General features: G+C 47.9%; 1 protein-coding gene across 3 annotated transcripts in view; it reads left to right on the top strand.

The window, feature by feature from the left end:
• Positions 1 to 2765: 2765 nt before the first annotated feature.
• The window catches only part of GGA1 (golgi associated, gamma adaptin ear containing, ARF binding protein 1), a 174871-nt gene continuing 154042 nt past the window's right edge, over positions 2766 to 23594 (top strand). For 2 of the 3 annotated variants that reach the window (XM_077277312.1, XM_077277311.1), the window contains exon 1: positions 2766 to 2961. In XM_077277312.1, the coding sequence (XP_077133427.1) occupies positions 2882 to 2961 (80 nt within the window). In that variant the 5' untranslated portion in view covers positions 2766 to 2881. The remainder of the gene's footprint in view (positions 2962 to 23594) is intronic. The other variant, XM_077277313.1, reaches the window with a different exon arrangement.

Raw genomic sequence — 23594 nt, 5'->3', positions numbered from 1 at the left:
CGCAGATGTGTGTCAGAACTGCCTGTAACGCCTAAGACCCTGCGGATGAAACGCGCAGATGTGTCTCCGCTACCTGTAACGACTAAGACCCTGTGGATGAAACGAACAGATGTGTCACCGCTACCTGTAATGACTAAGACCCTGCGGATGAAACGCGCAGATGTGTCTCCGCTACCTGTAATGACTAAGACCCTGCGGATGAAACGCGCAGATGTGTCTCCGCTGCCTGTAACGACTAAGACCCTGCGGATGAAATGCGCAGATACGTGTCTCCGCTACCTGTAAGGACTAAGACCCTGCGGATGAAACGCGCAGATGTGTCTCCGCTACCTGTAATGACTAAGACCCTGCGGATGAAACGCGCAGATACATGTCTCCGCTACCTGTAATGACTAAGACCCTGCGGATGAAACGCGCAGATACGTGTCTCCGCTGCCTGTAATGACTAAGACCCTGCGGATGAAACGCGCAGATACGTGTCTCCGCTACCTGTAATGACTAAGACCCTGCGGATGAAACGCGCAGATACGTGTCTCCGCTACCTGTAATGACTAAGACCCTGCGGAGGAAACGCGCAGATGTGTCTCCGCTACCTGTAATGACTAAGACCCTGCGGATGAAACGCGCAGATGTGTCTCCGCTACCTGTAACGACTAAGACCCTGCGGATGAAACGCGCAGATACGTATCTCCGCTACCTGTAATGACTAAGACCCTGCGGAGGAAACGCGCAGATGTGTCTCCGCTGCCTGTAACGACTACGACCCTGCGGATGAAACGCGCAGATACGTGTCTCCGCTACCTGTAATGACTAAGACCCTGCGGATGAAACGCGCAGATACGTGTCTCCGCTACCTGTAATGACTAAGACCCTGCGGAGGAAACGCGCAGATACGTGTCTCCGCTGCCTGTAACGACTAAGACCCTGCGGATGAAACGCGCAGATACGTGTCTCCGCTACCTGTAATGACTAAGACCCTGCGGATGAAACGCGCAGATACGTGTCTCCGCTACCTGTAATGACTAAGACCCTGCGGAGGAAACGCGCAGATGTGTCTCCGCTACCTGTAATGACTAAGACCCTGCGGATGAAACGCACAGATGTGTCTCCGCTACCTGTAATGACTAAGACCCTGCGGATGAAACGCACAGATGTGTCTCCGCTACCTGTAATGACTAAGACCCTGCGGATGAAACGCACAGATGTGTCTCCGCTACCTGTAACGACTAAGACCCTGCGGATGAAACGCGCAGATGTGTCTCCGCTACCTGTAACGACGAAGACCCTGCGGATGAAACGCGCAGATGTGTCTCCGCTACCTGTAACGACTAAGACCCTGCGGATGAAACGCGCAGATACGTATCTCCGCTACCTGTAATGACTAAGACCCTGCGGATGAAACGCGCAGATACGTGTCTCCGCTACCTGTAATGACTAAGACCCTGCGGATGAAACGCGCAGATACGTGTCTCCGCTACCTGTAATGACTAAGACCCTGCGGAGGAAACGCGCAGATGTGTCTCCGCTACCTGTAATGACTAAGACCCTGCGGATGAAACGCACAGATGTGTCTCCGCTACCTGTAATGACTAAGACCCTGCGGATGAAACGCACAGATGTGTCTCCGCTACCTGTAATGACTAAGACCCTGCGGATGAAACGCACAGATGTGTCTCCGCTACCTGTAATGACTAAGACCCTGCGGATGAAACGCACAGATGTGTCTCCGCTACCTGTAACGACTAAGACCCTGCGGATGAAACGCGCAGATACGTGTCTCCGCTACCTGTAATGACTAAGACCCTGCGGATGAAACGCGCAGATACGTGTCTCCGCTACCTGTAATGACTAAGACCCTGCGGAGGAAACGCGCAGATACGTGTCTCCGCTACCTGTAATGACTAAGACCCTGCGGATGAAACGCACAGATGTGTCTCCGCTACCTGTAATGACTAAGACCCTGCGGATGAAACGCACAGATGTGTCTCCGCTACCTGTAATGACTAAGACCCTGCGGATGAAACGCACAGATGTGTCTCCGCTACCTGTAATGACTAAGACCCTGCGGATGAAACGCACAGATGTGTCTCCGCTACCTGTAACGACTAAGACCCTGCGGATGAAACGCACAGATGTGTCTCCGCTACCTGTAATGACTAAGACCCTGCGGATGAAACGCACAGATGTGTCTCCGCTACCTGTAATGACTAAGACCCTGCGGATGAAACGCACAGATGTGTCTCCGCTACCTGTAACGACTAAGACCCTGCGGATGAAACGCACAGATGTGCGTGACCGCTGCCTGTAACGACTAAGACCCTGCGGATGAAACGCGCAGATACGTGTCTCCGCTACCTGTAACGACTAAGACCCTGCGGATGAAACGCGCAGATACGTGTCTCCGCTACCTGTAACGACTAAGACCCTGCGGATGAAACGCACAGATGTGTCTCCGCTACCTGTAATGACTAAGACCCTGCGGATGAAACGCGCAGATACGTGTCTCCGCTGCCTGTAAGGATGACATCTTTACTTTTCTATCCGGATTTGTGGCCACCAATTGAGACGTGCAGACATGTGGAAGCGCCTGCATCAGGTGGGGTTGGACTAGGAGAGGAGGACGTACATCTCCCACAATGCTACTCTAATTTTCTTAGGTGACGGACCCACCGAACACGTGACCCAGAGATACTATTCAGGGAAAGACACGCCCATCACGTGCCTCACGCATTAACTACTTGAGCACCGCAACAGCTCGTGTGGCTGTATGTACGCAGTCTTGACGCGCGTCTCGCTCCTGGAGGAAGTCACGTGACAGTATGCCCATCTTCTGGCGGAAGTCATATGATCGTGTGTCTTTCCTGGCGGAGGTGACGTCCTCATGTTTCACTCCTGGCGGAAGTGTCCGAGTGCTCTTGACGTAGCTGAGTATGGAGGAGGAGAGTCTAGAAGCCCGGATCAGTAAGTGCGGGTCTGGGGGGCTGCGGTCACAGGACTGACGCTGCAAATTATACGCGGCGCCCCCTGTACAGAGATGAGCGCTCAGAAGTACTTCATCACCTCGATTATGACATTACTGAGCCATGTATTGAGAAATCCAGTACAGTGGCAAGGTAGATGACGGGTCTGTGTCACGATAGTACAGTGACAAAGAAAATGACGGGTCTGTGTCACGATAGTACAGTGGCAAGGAAGATGACGGGTCTGTGTCACGACAGTACAGTGATAGGGAAAAATGACATGTGTCTCGATAATACACTGATGGGGAAGATGATGGGTCTGTGTCACGATTGGACAGTGACGGGGAAGGTGACTGGAAAGGTCACGAGGCAGGTGATGGGTTGTGTCACGATAGTACACTGACGGGGAAGATGACGGGTCTGGGTCACGATAGTATAGTGACGGGGAAGGTGACAAGGCTGGGTCACGATAGTCCAGTGACTGGGAAGATTATGGGTCTGGGTCACGATAGTGCAGTGATGGGAAAGATGACGGGTCTGGGTCACGATAGTACAGCGACGGGAAAGATGACGGGTCTGGGTCACGATAGTACAGCGACGGGAAAGATGACGGGTCTGGGTCACGATAGTACAGCGACGGGAAAGATGACGGGTCTGGGTCACGATAGTACAGCGACGGGAAAGATGACTGGTCTGGGTCACGATAGTACAGCGACGGGAAAGATGACTGGTCTGGGTCACGATAGTACAGAGACGGGCAAGATGACGGGTCTGGGTCACGATAGTACAGCGACGGGCAAGATGACGGGTCTGGGTCACGATAGTACAGCGATGGGAAAGATGACGGGTCTGGGTCACTAGTGAAATATGTAGAAATATACATGTGTGCAGTGAACTATGTATAGGTTTATTGTGAGACTAGAAATAAGGTAACATCTGTCCTGAAGGCTGCAGGTCTCACCCAGGTGTTAATATGTATTTTCCTGAGACAGTAGACTTCTATCTCCAATCTCACCAGGGGGGTCATGCTGGGAACCAAGAAGAAAGGGAACATTTGACACCTCCTAGCTCTTTGGAAGAGAGATGTCAATTACTTCCTGATACTATCCGTGGGAAGCTTTAAGGTACCGTTACACTAAACGACTTACCAACGATCACGACCAGCGATACGACCTGGCCGTGATCATTTGTAAGTCGTTGTGTGGTCGCTGGGGAGCTGTCACACAGACAGCTCTCTCCAGTGACCAACGATCAGGGGAACGACTTCGGCATCGTTGAAACTGTCTTCAACGATGCCGAAGTCCCCCTGCAGCACCTGGGTAACCAAGGTAAACATCGGGTTACTAAGTGCAGTGCCGCTCTTAGTAACCCGATATTTACCCTGGTTACCATTGTAAAAGTAGAAAAAAAAAAAACACTACATACTCACATTCTGATGTCTGTCACGTCCCCCGCCGGCGTCCACAGGGTTAAAACTGCTTTCGGCAAGAGCGTTGCTAATGCACGCGCTGCTGCCGAGAGCTTCCCTGCACTGAATGTGTCAGCGCCGGCAGTAACGTCACCGCTGTGCTCTGCTTTACGGCCGGCGCTGATACAGTCAGTGCAGGGAAGCTCTCGGCAGCGCGGCATTAGCAGCGCTCCTGCCGAAAGCAGTTTTAATCCTGTGGACGCCGAGGGACGTGACAGACATCAGAAGGTGAGTATGTAGTGTTTTTTTTTTTTTTTACTTTTACAATGGTAACCAGGGTAAATATCGGGCTACTAAGCGCGGCCTTGCGCTTAGTAACCCAATATTTACCCTGGTTACAAGTGAACACATCGCTGGATCGGCGTCACACACGCCGATCCAACGATGACAGCGGGTCATCAGCGACAAAATAAAGTTCTGGACTTCTAGCTTCGACCAGCGATATCACAGCGGGATCCAGATCGCTGCTGCGTGTCAAACACAACGAGATCGCTATCCAGGACGCTGCAACGTCACGGATCGTTGTCGTTCTCGTTGTAAACTTGCTGATTGTGAAGGTACCTTTACACAAAGGATCTCAAAGAAAATAATATATTCATTGGGGGCGTGGCCGTGGTCCAATCAAAAACAAGCAATTAGTATATCAACATGAGGGGCTGGTCTAGAAATCTGACCTCCAGGGTGACTCTATAAATTTGGCTTGTATACATTCAAAATTGTTCACATGTGAGGGCAGCCTGGGAAGCTGATGTGATCCAGTCTATATTCTTCCCCCCCCCCCCCCAGGGAGCAGAAAGCAGACTACAAATTAGCTATTTCTGTAAGTTTTTCTCCTGTTATATTATACTGTTTTGCACACCTGTATGTCTTTTTATTACTATATTTTTCTCTTCGCCACGACAGCACCCACTGAGAGAGGGGATCCGCCCCTAGGAACAGGAAACCCTACGGAGAGATAAAAGGGGCGGTCCCCCTCGCTCCCACAGTTTGGTTTCCTGTTCCTATGGGAATCCACGGAGAAGAGGATGCCTAGCCTGGATGCCGCTTGCGCAGTTTACCTGTGAGGATGGCAAGGGCTCCAGGGCTGGATGCAGCGTCGGGGGTCCTCTTCTCAGCTTCCCCCCTCTGCTGGCAGACACCATGAGGCCACAACTGCTGGGGTTCCTGGCTCATGGGGATCCATCCGGGCAGTCTGCGGGACCTAGCGCCGAGGAGAGGTAAGCGCTGCGCTTTGGCGAGCGCTCAGGCGGCGTGGAGCTCCACGATTTCCCCGGGAGTCCAGAATTGAAACTCCGGGTGAAGGAGGAGGTGGACGGCACCCGCGCTGATGCCGGTGACAGCGCGAGTGCATACAGTATGGCCGCGACCCGGAAGTGGTTAGCACTTCCGGGTTCAACCGGAAGAAGATGGCGGCCCCCATGTAAAAGGACGCCGGCACAAGCGCCCGGTGTCCACAATGGATTCGTCACAGACCCCTGCGATGCTCTCCATAGAAGACACCGCGGCTACCCCACGTACACGGGGCAGCAGCAGTCGCTCCAAACAGAGCGGATCCTCCAGGAAAAAATCCGGTTCTCCACCTAAATCTCCTCGTCAATCGGTACCGTAAAAGCTTCACTGGGGTAAGTGTGCATCTACCCTCATAAGCTGACTGGTGTTCCCTTTCCCTTTATACACCTAGGGAAAGAAAACAGAGAAAACGAAGCACAAACAGTGTGCATTATGTCTCCAGCCCCTCCCGGATAGTTATAAAAAGAGACTGTGCAAATCATGTATTGCTTCTACCTTGCGGGAGGATGCCTCAATTAAATCTGAGGACATCAGGCTCATGATAAGGCAAGAGTTACAAGCCTTGAGAGGTTCTGATAAAGAGCCGCATACTAAAAGTAAAAAAGGATATGAATCCCCTATATCTGACCCATCTTCGGATAGAGAGAAAGCGGATTCTGACATCTCCTGCGAATATGTTTCCTCGGACGAGGACCAGGATACATGCTTTCCCACGGATAGTATTGACAACCTTGTCAGGTCCGTGTGTAATACGATGGGTATCGAAGATTCTAAAATTCCCAGAACACAGCAGGACATTATGTTTGCTGGCTTATCGGAAAAGAAAAGGCCTTCTTTTCCGGTGATAGCAGCAATAAAATCTTTAGTTAAAAAAGAATGGGAAAGCCAGGGCCAAAGGGGTTTACCTCCATCCTCAAAGAGACGGTATCCCTTCAATGATGAAGAGTTTTCGACATGGTCAAAAGCGCCAAAAGTGGACGCTGCGGTAGCATCTACATCTAAAAAATCTTTGCTACCGGTGGAGGATTCAGGTTCATTACAGGACCCGTTAGACCGTAAAGCCGACTCACTATTAAAAAGAGCCTGGGAGTCGTGTACGGGAGCCTTCAGACCATCTATCTCTGCTACATGCACCGCTAGGTCCATGTTGGTCTGGCTGAGTGACTTAGAGGAAGGTCTTAAAAGTGGTCTTTCCAGAGACAAACTGCTGTCTTCTATACCCTTAATTAGAGGGGCTACAGCTTTTTTGGCGGATTCATCGGCCGATTCTATACGTCTGGCAGCCAAATCAGCAGGTCTCACAAACGCGGCACGCAGAGCCCTATGGCTTAAGGGCTGGAAAGGTGATCCACAGACAAAGTCTAAGTTATGTGGCCTCCCATGTCAGGGTGAGTACCTGTTTGGTACCAAACTGGACGAGATTCTAACTAAAGCGGGGGAAAGAAAGAAGGGCTTCCCTAATAATAATAATTACCTTCCATTCTATAGGAAAGCGTTCCGGAAGCCCATATTTAATAAAAGAAAAGATTTTAAAAACCAAGATCGCTGGACCCCTAGAGACGCCAAACAAAGAGGTGCATTCTTTGGGAAGCGCCCTTTTAAATCTGAAGACAAGCACCGTTAGAGCAGATCTACCTGTGGGAGGTAGATTATCCTCTTTTTCAGACCAATGGAGGAAAATAACTTCGAACAATTGGGCAAATAATCTCGTCACCTCTGGCTTAAAATTAAAATTTGCCCGAGTCCCTTCGGACTCATTTCTATTGACTTCCTTAAAGTCACAGTCTCAACAGGAGGCATTACAGCAAGAAGTAATGAATCTGCTATCCAAAGGAGTTTTGGTGGAGGTTCCATTTCTTCAGGAAGGGAAAGGGTTCTATTCCCCGCTGTTTCTAATTACAAAACCTGATGGATCATTCAGAACCATCATAAATCTTAAAAAACTGAACACCTTCCTAGAAAATCAAACTTTTAAAATGGAATCCATTCGATCCACCGTAAAACTCCTGTTTCCCCATTGCTTTATGGCGGTTCTGGACTTGAAAGATGCGTATTACCATCTACCAATCTTTAAAGAGCATCAACAATTTCTCCGCGTAGCGGTTATATTAAATGGATGTATACGGCACTTTCAGTACACAGCAATGCCCTTTGGACTATCAATTGCTCCTAGGGTATTTACTAAACTAATGTCAGAGGTTATGTCTTATCTAAGATTAAAAGACACACTCATAATCCCGTACTTAGACGACCTGCTAGTAGTGGGAAGATCCCCCTCACAATGTCAGCAAAGACTATGTCATATGATCTCATCCTTACAGAACTTGGGATGGGTAATAAATTGGGAAAAATCTAGACTGATTCCGACAACCCGGCAGGTATTTTTGGGGATTATATTAGATTCTGTAAGTCAAAAGTGTTTCCTCCCAGAATCTAAACAGATAAAAATTAGGGATAAAGTTCAGTCCATACTAGATAAACCTATAATTTCCCTCCGGGAAGGCATGTCCTTGCTTGGCTCCTTCACATCATGTATCCCAGCGGTTCCGTGGGCCCAGTTCCACTCGAGGTCCTTACAGTATACAATTTTACATGAGGAGATAAAATTACAAGGGCGGTTAAACGGTAAGATTTCCCTTTCTAATGACGTAATCCAATCCCTAACCTGGTGGCTACAGCCAGATCATCTAGTTAGTGGGGTTCCCTGGGAGATTAAACCCTCAAACATAATTTTTACGGATGCCAGCCCTCATGGTTGGGGAGCACACTTGGGGAACCAGGTTGTCCAGGGGCTGTGGTCGGTTACGGAATTAGACGACTCCTCTAATAAAAAAGAACTAAAAGCCATCTATCATGCCCTATGTGAATTCCTCCCACAGTTGCACGGAACACATACCAGGGTACTCTCAGACAACATGACATCGGTGGCTTACGTCAACCATCAAGGCGGAACGAGATCAGGCACTCTCATGTCTATAACCGAAAACATCTTGACTATAGCCGAAAATCATCTTCTGTCCTTATCAGCACTACATGTCCGAGGGATAGACAACGCAAAAGCGGACTTTCTCAGTCGTCATACCCTCCATCAGGGAGAGTGGGTGTTAAATCGTCGGATATTCAGTATGATAACTATAAAATGGGGTATGCCCGACATAGATCTCTTTGCCACAAGAGACAACAGGCAAGTAAAAACATTCGCCTCTATGTTTCGAACAGACAACCCCAATGTTCTCGACGCCCTCCAGATTCCATGGACATTTCGGAAAGCATATGCCTTTCCCCCGATGATTCTTCTTCCAACAGTCATCAGGAAGATAAGAGAGGACAGAGCGAATGTAATATTGATCGCTCCATTCTGGCCAAAGAGACCATGGTTTTCCCTGCTCAGAGCCATGTCCATCTCGGATCCATGGATTCTCCCAGAGAATCAAGATCTGCTTTTCCAGGGGCCCTTCAACCACCCTCATGTGAAGGGTCTACGGTTGACAGCCTGGGATTTGAGAGGCAGCTGTTAAAACTAAGGGGCTTCTCTGATAAAGTAATTGATACCCTATTGCTGAGTAGAAAAAGATCCACTACATCGATCTATGTAAAAGTATGGAAGAAATTTTTAGGCCTCTATCCCTCAGCCCTGTCAAATGAAATTCCAGTCCCTATTATTCTTGAATTTCTCCAAAGAGGACGTGATTTAGGCCTTTCAGTTAACACCTTGAAAGTACAAGTTTCAGCGCTAGGGGCTTTGTATAGTCACAACGTTGCAGGAGATAGATGGATATCCAGATTCATCTCAGCCTGCCAGAGAGCAGAACCAGTCCATATTCCCAACTCACCTCCTTGGGATGTTAATCTGGTCCTTGAAGCCTTAACAAGTCACCCGTTTGAGCCTCTACATTCTGCTCACATTAAACATGTCTCCCTCAAAACAGCTCTTCTTGTTGCCTTAGTATCGGCAAGAAGGGTCAGCGACATACAGGCGCTATCAGTAGATCCTCCATTTATGTCAATATTGCCAGATAGGATTGTCCTAAAGACAGACCCTTCCTACTTACCTAAAATGAGTACCAAATTCCATAGATCTCAAGAAATTCTTCTTCCTGCCTTCTACAATAATCCTACAAATCAGGAAGAAGAAAAATACCATACTTTAGATGTGAGAAGGGCTGTAATAACCTATCTAGATAAGACTAGCGCCTGGAGGAAGAGCAGGGCTCTCTTTGTTTCCTTCCAGGGTCAAAGGAAAGGAGCTGGTGTTACGAAAAACACATTATCCCGATGGATTCGGGAGGCGATATACCTGGCCTATTTGTCTAAAGGGGAAGATCCACCTGAGACTATAAAGGCACACTCCACCCGGGCGATAGCATCATCCTGGGCAGAGCGAGCAGAAGTTCCAATAGAACTCATATGTAAGGCCGCAACCTGGTCGTCTCCTACTACCTTCTATAGTCACTATAGATTAGATTTATCTGCCTCCACTGACCTGTGTTTCGGTAGATCGGTTCTTAACACGATAATCCCCCCCAAATAACTATCTCTGAAAGTCTCTCAGTGGGTGCTGTCGTGGCGAAGAGAAAACACCGGATTACGTACCGGTAATGCTCTTTTATAGAGCCACGACAGCACCCCTTCACTTCCCTCCCTTATATATATATTAGTTTGCATATAAGCACAAATAAGGGTGATTGGTTCTTGTAAATATTAGTAGTATAAGATAAAATGATAATATAGAATTGCCTACTAATACTGGTGGGCGGTTCCTCGCAATCTCTGTAACCCAAACTGTGGGAGCAAGGGGGACCGCCCCTTTTATCTCTCCGTAGGGTTTCCTGTTCCTAGGGGCGGATCCCCTCTCTCAGTGGGTGCTGTCGTGGCTCTATAAAAGAGCATTACCGGTACGTAATCCGGTGTTTTATACCTTTTTCTTTACTGTAAGCACTGAACCTTTTTTGTATTAAACCATAAAACTTTAACAGTTGAACCTTGTATGTTCTAAAGAATCCATGGCCTAAGGTGTGTGAGCTTTATGAGTGGTAGACAGTATTAGTAATATTTCTGGGACTCATCGCCCGTGTATTCTGTGAGTGGTGGCAGCGTTTATGAGCGCGTGTGTGGCCTGGGTCGGTGTGTGATTTATGTTCCCTTGAATGCTGGTCTGAGAGTGGGGAGATAGAGTAACCCTTGCAGGCACAACCCCAAGTCACGTGCTGAGAGCGGATGCGTGACGAATTAGTGACAGCACGAAGAGGGATCCGTGACAATTGGTGGCAGAGCGGTGGGATAGAATTATTTCTATTAGAGCATTATTAGTGCATGGTTTAAGCAATTATTCCCTGTACTAAAGAATTGGTATCCTTGCGAGGAGTGCACCAGTTCTTCAAGGTTCAACTCAGTGCTTACTTAGACATACTTGCAAACAGTTTCCCTTCCCCGCTTTTCTTTCTTTTATTTGGCAAAGGCTGTTCATCGATATGGCAGCCCAGTACAAGAAGCAGAGCAAAGAGGCTCTGACCGACCTCTGTGAGCAGAGAGGAATAGAGACGGCCGACAGATCCAGGGAGCTGCTGATACGCGCCTTGGTCGAGCAGGACATAGAGCAAAGTGCTGGAACATCTGGGCAAGGAGAGAGCCCACCTCAGAGAGACCCAGCAATGCCAGCTCTTACACTGGAGATACCTGAGGGAAATGTCAGCAATGCCAGTGCTGAGGAGCCTATGGACTGTACTTTACAAATGGACTTACAACGGCTGGGAACAAGTGATCCCAATCTGCGCATGCAGCTGATTCTACAGTACCGAGAGGCTGCAGAACGCCAGGCTGAGAGAGAGGCTGCAGAACGCCGGGAGGAGAGAACTCTCCAGCTTCAGATGGCTCAAATAGAGCAGGGTATCCGTCCTCCGCTAACCCCCTCCCAGGACATAAATCCGAGGAGATCACATCTGGAAAACTTCCCTGTGATGGAGAAGAATACGGACTTAGATACTTTCCTTCAGGGGTTTGAAAAAACCTGCAGGCAATACCATCTACCCCGTGAGCAGTGGGAGCAGTATCTAACCCCAGGGCTGAGAGGCAAAGCCCTGGAAATTTATATTTATACATATTTCACTACAGTCACCATAGTACAGCGACGGGAAAGATGACTGGTCTGGGTCACAATGATACTGTCTAGTGACGTGGAACACAATGTCCTCAACAATATACTCAATGCTGTGGATTAGTACTGGTTCTCAATAAAATACGCTGCCCCATACATTTCACTGGTGTTCAGCAATAATGTACAGAAAATACAGTACCTGGAAAAAGTCTTAATAACCCTTGGACTTTTTTTGACTTTACACCCACAAACTTAAAAGTATGTTATTGGGATTTTCTGTGACACCGACAAGTATTTCTAATGTGTAAAGGAAATGATACATGATTTTCTAATTATTTTAAAAGCATGAATATTGAGTTGCATTTTTATATTTAGCCCACTTCAGGCACTACTTTTGTAGGACCACCTTTCTCTGCAATTCCTGTTGCAGTCTTTTGGGGTCTGTCTTGCCCAGCTTTGCACATCTATATGTGTCATTTTGCCCCTTTTATGCACACTTGCTCTTACTCAGTGAAATTGCAGAAAGACATCTGTGATCAGCAAGTTTCACGTCTTGTCGCCGAGTCTCTGGGATTTAGGTCTGTACTGTGACTGGGCCATTAACACACATGAATATGCTCTAATCTAAGCCTTTCATTGTACACTGTGTGCAGAATTATTAGGCAAGTTGTATGTTAGAGGATTATTTTTATTATTTATCAACAACTATGTTCTCAATCAACCCAAAAGACTCATAAATATCAAAGCTTAATATTTTTGGAAGTTGGAGTGGTTTTTTTTTAGGTTTGGCCATCTTAGAAGGATATCTGTTTGTGCAGGTAACTATTACTGTGCGTAATTATTAGGCAACTTAATAAAAACTAAATATATTCCCATCTCACTTGTTTATTTTCACCAGGTAAACCAATATAACTGCATAAAAATTAGAAGTAAACTTTTCTCACAGGCAAAAACAAAACCCCCCAAAATGATTGACCTATATAGCCACCTTTCTTTATGATGACGCTCAGCAGCCTCCATCCATAGATTCTGTCAGTTGCTTTATCTGTTTACGACCAACATTGCGTGCAGCAGCCACCACAGCCTCCAAACATTGTTCCCAGAGGTGGACTGTTTTCCCTCCCTGTAGATCTCACATTTTACGAGTGACCACAGGTTCTCTATGGGGTACAGATAAGGTGAACAAGGGGGCCATGTCATTATTTTATCATCTTTGAGACCCTAAAAGGCCAGCCACGCTGTGGAGTAGTTGGAGGCATGTGATGGAGCATTGTCCTGCATGAAAATCATGTTTTTATTGAATGATACCGACTTCTTCCTGTACCACTGCTTGAAGAAGTTGTCTTCCAGAAACTGGCAGTAGGTCTGGGAGTTGAGCTTCACTCCATCCTCAACCCGAAAAAGTCCCACAAGTTCATCTTTGATGATACCAGCCCATACCAGTACCCCACCTCCACCTTGCTGGCGTCTGAGTCGGAGTGGAGCTCTCTGACCTTTACTGATCCAGCCTCTGGCCCATCAAAAGTCACTCTCATTTCATCAGTCCATAAAACCTTTGAAAAGTCAGTCTTAAGATATTTCTTGGCCCAGTCTTGACGTTTTATCTTATGTTTCTTGCTCAGAGGTGGTCGATTTTCAGCCTTCCTTACCTTGGCCATGTCCCTGAGTATCGCACACCTTGTGCTTTTTGTTACTCCAGTAACGTTGCAGCTCTGAAATATGGCAAAACTGGTGGCAAATGGCATCTTGGCAGCTTCACGCTTGATTTTCCTCAATTCATGGGCAGTTATTTTGCGCCTTTTTTGCCCAACACGCTTCTTGCGACCCTGTTGACTATTTGCCATGAAACGCTTGATTGTTCGGTGATCATGCTTCAAAAGTTTGGCAATTTTAAAACTGCTGTAACCCTCTGCAAGACATCTCACAATTTTGGACTTTTCAGAGCCCGTCAAATCTCTCTTCTGACCCATTTTGCCAAAAAAAAAGGAAGTTGCCTAATAATTAAGCACACCTTATATAGGGTTTTGATGTCATTAGACAACACCCCTCCTCATTAGAGATGCACATCACCTGATTTACTTAATTGGTAGTTGGCTCTCAGGCCTGAACAGCTTGGAGTAGGACAACATGTATAAAAAGCATCATGTGGTCAAAATACAACTTGCCTAATAATTCTGCACATAGGGTAGTTCTGGAAGGATGTTGTCACGACTCTGTTGTTGGGTGTCCCAGGACAAGGGGCTCCTTCCCTGTACTTAATGCTAGGGATGCCCCTGCTCTCCCTGTTCCACGGATTACTTCTGGTTGTGAAGATACTGGGAGCTTGTACCTTGTCTTAGCTCCTGAATCTGCTCTCACTTTGTACCCTTCCCTCACCCAGTGTACTGTAATACACCAACCAGACTAACGAGGTAATACGAATAGGGGTAACTAAAAATGCCAACCATACAAATAGACTCACAAAGGCAACAAAGGAATATACCAGGGAGTGGAGGATGGGGTTAAACCAAAGTAGGAGAAGAAAGGGAATTATCTCAGTCTCAAAACCTAGCAAGAGTCGTGTAAATCAACCAAAAGCCACCTTCTATAATAACCAACAACAACCTCCAGACATACAGCATGAGCTAGCTCTAACAATAAGTGCTAGCCAGGGCCTAGTTTATATAGTAGAAGGGAGTGGCTAACGGTGCACAACTAAGAGCTTTAATGCTCCAGCAGCTCTCAACAGAGCAGATTATCCCCTGCAATGGCAAAAGAAATTTACACCATTTAATAAGAAGGTGAAGTGTTTCTAATCCGTGCAGGAGTAGGAGAAATCAGACGCGGTGGTCTAATGGCTCCTCTTTGTCGTTGTAAACCCGTGACAGTACCCCTCTTCTACGAGGGACCTCTGGGACCTCAGAACCTGGTTTATTAGGGTGTGCCACATGTAAAGACCAGATCAGCCTGACCACATGGACGTCAGATAATGGTACCCACGTGGTGCAGTCTTCTGGCACCGCTCCGTTGTGGTATACCCGTGACAGATGTTTCAGGTCGTTGTCCTGCTGGAAGATAAGCTTATGTCCCAGTTTCAAGTCTTCTGCAGCCTATAATAGGTTTTCCTTCACATTGCCATGTGCCTGCAGGTTGAGACCTGCATAAAAAAAAGGACCCTGTTACACTTTATTTGTTTTGTTTTTCCATTAAGCCGGAAAGGGTTTGTTTTTGTTTTGTGAACCCAGCCTTGGTGTATGCTGACTCCAATAAACCAGCAGGTGCTTCATCACCAAAGTGTTCCAGGGTCTACCTGAAGAATCAGCTAAGCGTATCAACCCCTCACAATATATATATAATTTAAAAACTTTCTTCTCACCCCCAATGGTGTGGTCTTTGTTGTCCTTTCTTATTCTTGGGTCCTCTACGAGAGGCCTGGGTGTTTGAGGGTTCTGCGCAGGATCTTAGTTGTTCCCAGCAAGGCGCTTTTCTAGGCAGAGCTCAGATGTTGCTCTGGGATCTATTGTAGCCATTTTCTCAACTTAGGGGTCACTGCTCCAAGTGCTCCTATCACCACTGGAATCGCTGTTGCCTTCACCTTCCACATCTTCTCCAGTTCTCCTTTGAGGCCCTGGTATAGTGTAATGGTTAAGTGCACAGCCTACAACATGGGAGACTGGGGTGCCTACCTCAATAAACATGAATGTCAGGATCAGCAAGGCCCGTGTCAAGGAACCAAGACAATCTGATGATAAATGTGCTACTGGAACAAACCATACATGGACAAGGCAAGAGAACCTGGATCTGATGAAATGCTACTATAACAGCAGACCAAATGAGAGAGGATATATGAAACGTATGAGGAATCTTTGGTTGGATACAAGACCTGCATGTCCACTAACTGAGAAACAACTAGTCACCCAATGTTTCAATGTTATAAAGAAATTCTGGATAGGATATTCAAGATGCCGACAATTCCGCGCTCCTCCAAAATCAGGCAAGGGATTCACAGAGTTCAGAAGAGTTGCATACTTTATTCAGGGCTATAAAACTACACGTTCCGTGGATGTCCTGTCCCATTCCTCAGGTACATAGCCAAACGATGTACCTGAGGAAGTGGACAGGACGTCAACGAAACATTGTTTTATAGCCCTGAATAAAGTATGCAACTCTTCTGAACTCTGTGATTCCCTAGCCTGATTTTGGAGGAGCGCGGAATTGTTGGCATCTTGAATATCCTATCCAGAATTTTTTGAAGATCCTTCGTGGGTTCGATGCCTTCTGCAGCCCTCCTATCATACTTACTTTGTGTTGTGCATACTCACAAGGTGTAAAGGTGATAATTTTACCTTACAGTAAACTGTTATTTTGGTAACTGCGCTTTTTATTGCGCCTCTCTTTACCGTTTCTAATGTCATAAAGAGAAAGCTATTTTCACAACTTGAGATGGATCAACTGCACTAATACATATATTATTCACTACCATATAATACCACTTATTAACTATTACAGTGCCCTGCAGCTGTTCCAATTAGTCTCCCTGGACTCTATCCTTGCTTAATAATGGCACCGAGGTCATTATTATGACTGGCCGTTCTCTTACATCGGTAGCAACAGAGTTATTGGGATTGTATACTTAATGACCGACACATTGACAAGGATGCTACATTTCCCTGACGGCACACTGGGTAAACATTGTGGAGCCTGGTGCTGAGTCCCATCCTTACATGGCACATGTGCTACCGATGCCGAGGATTGCTGGCCCCACTTCTGTCCGGGTTTCCTCCAGTTCCTGCACCCACTCCTGCTCCTCCTCATCCTCCATCTTCGATTTGGTATCTCAGAGCACGCTACCACTTGAGCCAGAAGCTCTGCAGCACTGCCTCAATGAAGCAGCCACAGGTTCTGCTGAAGCTAATTTGTCTATTAGGCAAACCGCACACCGCAGCAGAGTTGGCTCGTGAGCTCAACTTGATAGTTTAGCGGCTTCTGCAAATCTACCCACATTTGCCAGGGCTTCTGGTCAAAGTATGCCACTCAGTGACCATTTCCAAGTCATCTACAGCTGCCGCTGATCTGGCAGTTCTGCAGCAGCGAATGCAAGTGCCAGCTCGCCGACTGGTGTGCGGTGTCTTCGCTCTGGAAATCCACACTGCACATGCTGGCAGGGCTTTGTGAACAGCAGAGGCCAGTTGTCGAATACCAGTTTCAATACGCCTGTCTGTGTTCTGGGCGGCATTCACACATAGCAACTGAAAAGTGGGCATGGATGTCTAACATTTGTGCAGGTCTTGAAGACTTTGAGAACTCCACAAAGATGGTGAGAGCTGATAACACCATAATCGGCACAACAATCCTGCCGCCTTAAACGGTCGCTGCTCACAATAAAGCTGAGGCTTTGCATGCGTACCACGTGGAGATGGAGGGAGATATGAGACAAGGAGATACTACCCAGCCTCATCTCGTGATCAGCGCGGATTGGGTAACAATGAGGCAATAAGGAGGTGGACACTGAGGAGGAGGAAGAACAGGAGGCTTGTACCCACTCAAGCTTCATCCTGTCACTCCTGCATGGATGGATGAGGAGGAAGAAATGAAAGAGGAGATGGATTAGTCATCATCATGGTATTGACAGGGAAGTGTTATCGCTGTAGGGAGCTTGGCACATATGGCTGACTTTATATACCACTGCCTTTCCCATCTCCCTCATGTTATTCATCTTGGCCAAAAAGGAGTACTGGTGGTTCACTCTGCTAGACCCACGCTACAAGGAGAACCTTGCACCTCTCCTTCCTGAGGCGCAAGGGTCTAGTAAAATGGTGCTATACCAGGCCATTAAGGAAAATATGTTGCAAAAATTCCCATCAGACAAAACTAGCGGCAGGCGGAAAGATTCTTTGCCCAACCAAGGAGGAGAGGCGAGGGAGACACACCAGGTACAGTAGAGGCAGGGGTACACTGTCAAAGGCCTGGGCCAATTTCATGACACCCTCCCAGTGTCAATGTCATGATGATGTATTTTTGACGAGGAGGGAAAAGTTTTTAAAGATGGTCAAGCAATACCTGTGTGGCGCCGGCATCCCTGCATACTTCTCCCTTTCCCCGGCGGGGTCCCGACTCGCCACCGCGGCCCCTGTCCCACACTTCTTACTTCTACAGCTGCAGCCTGGAGTCTACACATGTCTCACAGATCCCAGGCACTGTGCTTAGGGCGTGCGCACCCTCCCTCCTTAAAGGGACAGCACGCGCTGTCCTAAAGTGCCCCCAGCCAATGGCTGGAAGATACTTATTATTTAAAGCACCTCCACCTGAATGGAGGTGCCTGAGCAATGTATAAACGCATTTATCTGCACGCTTACTAGTTGTCAGGTCCCCAGTACCTACCAGTTAGTTTACCTATCCTGTACGTGTCTGCCTGTATTTGCCTTGTGTCGTTGTATTCCAACTATGTCCAGCTGCACCAGCCTTCCTGTATGTCAGCTGTGCCTGCCAGCACCTTCCTGCCTGTATGTCAGCCGTGCCCCCCTGCACCAGCCTGTCTACATATCAGCTGTCCCCATAAGCGCCTGCCTGTATACCAGTCATACCTTCCTGCACCTACCGGGCCAATCTATGTAGTAGCCATACCTGCCTGCACCTGCTATGCCAGTCTGTATACCAGCCGTATCTGTCTACACCTGCTGTGTCTCCCAGTATACCTGTCGTGCCTGACTGTGTCTAGGCCATTCCATCTACCTTCCCTTTTAGGGGTCAGCTGCCGTGCGTCCGAGGTCTATCTTGGAATAGGACCTGGCGTCCATCAAGAGTCAAGTCTATCTCCACCATCAGAGGCTCTATTGGAAAGTCAGGTGTTTGTCTAGTCGTGGCACTCCAGGCTCCCCTCAGATCATGGCACAGTGGTTCCACCACTCCGTTACAACCTGTCATACAGAACCAGCGTACTCCCTAATTCCTCTGCAATCTTCAGTTATTGGGTCTCAAAGCTGGACACCTGGCATGAGCTGTCCCTTTGTGCTTTGGAGGTATTGTGCTGCCCTGTCGCTAGCGTCTTGTCTGAGCGGGTCTTTAGTGCTGCCAGTGGGGTTTTAACTGACAGGCACTTTCGACTGTCAACAGAAAATGCTGACTAGCTCACACTGAAAGCCTGGACTAGCGCTGATTTTTCAGCACCACCAAATGACTGCAGCACATAATGTTTTTAAAGGGAACCTGTCACCCCCCAGGGCATTTTTAAGTAAAAGAGCCATCTTCAGCAGCACTAAGGCTGCATTATGTGAAGGTGGCTCTTATGTTTAGCATCCCGAGGCCCCGGATCCTGCCCTGAAGTGTGTTATGATGTATTCACACTGCGGAGCTGGGAATCTGGCGTCTGCGAAGTGGAGCGAGTCACCGTGCTCCATTGAAGATAGTGCCGAAGTCTCACAAGATTTGCAAAGTCTCGTGAGACTTCGGCACTATCTTCAGTGGAGATGGTGACCTGCTCCACTTCGCAGGCGCCAGATTCCCAGCCCCGCAGTGTGAATACATCATAACACACTGCGGGGCTGGATCTGGGGCCTCCTCTGTGCGCAGGCGCGATCTACTTACATCACCTGATGTAAGTTCCAGGGCAGCACGCACGGCGCATGTCTGAGAAATAATTGCAGGGCGCGGGTGATGGCACAAGACAGAGAGGAGGCGGCACCCCAGTGGGATGATGGACGGCTGCAAAGTGGCTGAGTCAGGGGGAGAAAACGTACCCACCAGACTCAATACAGGTATGGTGCGAAATTTATAGAAGTGATTATTTCAGCATTCCTAGGGAGGCTAAACATAAGAGCCACCTTCACAGAATGCAGCCTTAGTGCTGCTGAAGGTGGCTCTTTTACTTAAAAATGCCCTGGGGGGGTGACAGGTTCCCTTTTAATCTTCAATATTTGAATGACGCCCACCAGTTGTTGCCTTCAAGGGTCTATGGATGACACTCCTTATAATTTTTTAATGGTTGTCACTGTCTGCAAAGCCTTTGAGTGTAGAAGTGCCACAGCTACACTTTCTTAATTTTTTTATGAGGAACTCCAGTTGGTGCCTTCAAGGCTGTATGGATGACCTTGCTTGTAATTTTTGATGGGCTTTGCATTGTATGCTGACCTTTTTGAGTGTAGGAGTACCACAACTACACTTTGTTCACAATATTTGAATGAGATACTACAGTTGGTGACTTCAAGGGTGTATGGATGACCTTGCTTCTAATTTTTGGCAGACTGCACTGAATGCATAGCCTTTCCGAGTCTAGGAGGACCACTACATGACAATTTAAACAGAATGGGTATGATGCCCTCCTTTATGTCTAATGCAGGGTGTATCTGAGTCCATCTTCCATCAAATTTTTGGCAGTTCTTGCTTCCTTAATAAATTACACTGAAATTACCATTTTTTTAAATAAAGATTTCAGTTTTGGTTTACTTCAATTTTTTTAAATTCTTTTTAAAACTTTTGCTTGTATGTCATTATACAGGAAAGAATGCTTCTTAACATTGTTTCCTGTAAACTCCAATTTCTCGTCAATTTTATTTTTTAATGTTTTATTGTCATTTCTTAAAGTGGAGTAAAAGTTGAACACCATTGTTCTCAGCAGCGATTTGAGAGTCACAGATGCTTCCAGGAGTCTTCCCCCATGCTATTTGTCCTCCATTTAGCACTTTTTCCATCCATTTCAACATTTTCACTACTCCCCAGACCTTCTTGTTAGGTCTGCCGGAAAAATATTCACATTTCTCATTGACTGTCAGGGATCCTATTTCACAATCCCACCTTCAGTTCCTGTTTTGGAACAATGCAGCTCCCTGGCGCCCCCCTTTAAGCTCAGGTCAGTCAGGGAACTACACCTAGGATAAGTAGTCCCCAGAAGGGCTGCCTGATCATGTACTGGCTATTGGGGCACTCTGCAGGGAGGGCGGTATGTATGTCCCCAGTCTCAGGCAGGTAATACACGCATAATAACCTCCGTCCGTTACTGCCACAGTCTCCCCAAATACCCCAGGACACGCTTTGCTGCTACCAGCTCTTTGTACTGATATTAAAATCAATATCGGGTCAGGAGCCAACCCAACAGTAGCGTAGTTTTAGCACGGAGGATGTGGAAATAAGTTTATAGAGCAAGCAAAACAGAACTAGTAAATTTTTATAGTTTTACTCCAGAAAGATGGGCAGTGTTTACAAAAATATAAAAAAAGATGTTACAAACGAGACAACTACTGTATATACAACAATTACAAAATAACAGGGATTAAAATATGAAACTTAGTTATCAGTCCATGGCATGCCATGTGGAGGGGGGGGGGAACGGGACGGGAAAATGGTTCATCAGCAGAGCTGTCTTCTAGCTGGCACCCCATAAAAATGACTCCCTTTTGTCTGAGCTTGTCCACAACCAAGGGTCACCCTCCTCGATAATGTCACAGGGTGCTGGTTAGCCACCTTTAGAAAGTTACCAAAAAACTTATTTTCGTCATTAGTGATGAGCGAGTGTACTCGTTGCTCGGGATTACCTGAGCATGCTTGCGTGACCTCCAAGTATTTGTAAGTGCTCGGGAGATTTAGTTTTCGTTGCCTCAGCTGGATGATTTACGGCTGCTACACAGCTTGAATACATGTGGGAATTCCCTAGTAACCAGGCAACCCCCACATGTCCTCTGGCTGGCTAGTAGCTGTAAATCATTTAGCTGTGTCAACAAAAACTAAATCTCTGAACACTAACAAATACTCGGAGATCATCCGAGCGTGCTCGGAAAAACCCGAGCAACGAGTATACTCGCTCATCACTATTCGTCATATCTCTGGTGAGAACCTCGGACAGAGACGACAGAGGTATCACGGATTTGCTTACAAGTTTCTCTTTTATTTAACACTAAACCTGCCGTGGCTGTGTGGCTCGGTCGGGTCGAAATCCATTTCTCGGCTCCTTCTGGTCGCCAAAGCTTCAAAACCCACCAGTGGGTAGCTCTACTTATGCAGATACCAAAAATGTAGGTTTCCCGCCTTTATGAATATTCGGTGTTATGATATTAGAATTTGCAAGAACAAAGAAAACATGTACTTAACAAACTGTTTAACCAGGTAATGTCATAAACAGTCTTTGAGTGGCCAGCATACCATAGTTTCACATTACATCAGCTTGGAGTAACTAGTGGGAGGAGGCGAGTAGGAAGAGGGGGCTAGAATCACAGGCTGGCACATGCAGGCAGAGGAAACTGCAGCTGAAAGCTCTGTATGTGTAATTGGCACAATAAGAAGTTCTTAATATTTCCTGACAGACTCCCTAGTACTCACATAAACCTATGAGGTCTTCACAGAACAGCTGTTATACTAAGAAGAAATCACACACAGGTGTACACAATGTACTAATGTGACTTCTGGTGACAATTGGTCACTCAGGATGTTATTTAGGGGCATCAGGCTACAGGGGGCTGAATACAAATGCATGTAACAATTTTCATATTTATATTTTTAAAATATTTAGAAAACCTTGTATCATTTCCTGTACACGTCACAGGAGACAGTGGGGCTGGAGCATGTGCGTGGCAGGAGACTGGGGCTGGAGCATGTGCGTGGCAGGAGACAGTGGGGCTGGAGCATGTACATGGCAGGAGACAGTGGGGCTGGAGCATGTGCACGGCAGGAGACGGTGGGGCTGGAGCATGTGCACGGCAGGAGACGGTGGGGCTGGAGCATGTGCACGGCAGGAGACTGGGGCTGGAGCATGTGCGTGGCAGGAGACGGTGGGGCTGGAGCATGTGCACGGCAGGAGACGGTGGGGCTGGAGCATGTGCACGGCAGGAGACGGTGGGGCTGGAGCATGTGCACGGCAGGAGACGGTGGGGCTGGAGCATGTGCACGGCAGGAGACGGTGGGGCTGGAGCATGTGCACGGCAGGAGACGGTGGGGCTGGAGCATGTGCGTGGCAGGAGACGGTGGGGCTGGAGCATGTACATGGCAGGAGACGGTGGGGCTGGAGCATGTGCACGGCAGGAGACTGGGGCTGGAGCATGTGCACGGCAGGAGACGGTGGGGCTGGAGCATGTGCACGGCAGGAGACGGTGGGGCTGGAGCATGTGCGTGGCAGGAGACGGTGGGGCTGGAGCATGTGCGTGGCAGGAGACGGTGGGGCTGGAGCATGTGCACGGCAGGAGACGGTGGGGCTGGAGCATGTGCACGGCAGGAGACGGTGGGGCTGGAGCATGTGCACGGCAGGAGACGGTGGGGCTGGAGCATGTGCACGGCAGGAGACGGTGGGGCTGGAGCATGTGCACGGCAGGAGACGGTGGGGCTGGAGCATGTGCACGGCAGGAGACGGTGGGGCTGGAGCATGTGCACGGCAGGAGACGGTGGGGCTGGAGCATGTGCACGGCAGGAGACGGTGGGGCTGGAGCATGTGCACGGCAGGAGACGGTGGGGCTGGAGCATGTGCACGGCAGGAGACGGTGGGGCTGGAGCATGTGCACAGCAGGAGACCCTGTTGCTGCTATCTTCATCTGTGGAATGGGAGTGCGTGGTGCGCTAACTCCGACCACAAAGCACGTCGAGAAGCAGGCACTGGTCATCGTTAGGATGTAATTCTTCACTGCTAGTGCCGCAGCATTCATTAGTGAACACTGCTTGCTCATTTTTGCAGAGTAAGAAGGAATTTAAACAGTGGGCAAAATGCTGCCGCTATCCTAAGTGCTGTATTCCCTGGGAATCTGTCCTGGGGCCAGATAAATATCATTCCCTGCCTTCTGTTTTATTGTCAAGTACCACTGTTAAGGTTGTATATACTAGGAAATTC

This window comes from Ranitomeya variabilis, chromosome 8 (assembly GCF_051348905.1).
Source record: "Ranitomeya variabilis isolate aRanVar5 chromosome 8, aRanVar5.hap1, whole genome shotgun sequence".
In the NCBI taxonomy this organism is placed as follows: domain Eukaryota; kingdom Metazoa; phylum Chordata; class Amphibia; order Anura; family Dendrobatidae; genus Ranitomeya; species Ranitomeya variabilis.
Note: the sequence above shows the minus strand (reverse complement) of the source record. Positions and strands in the feature narration are given on the sequence as shown.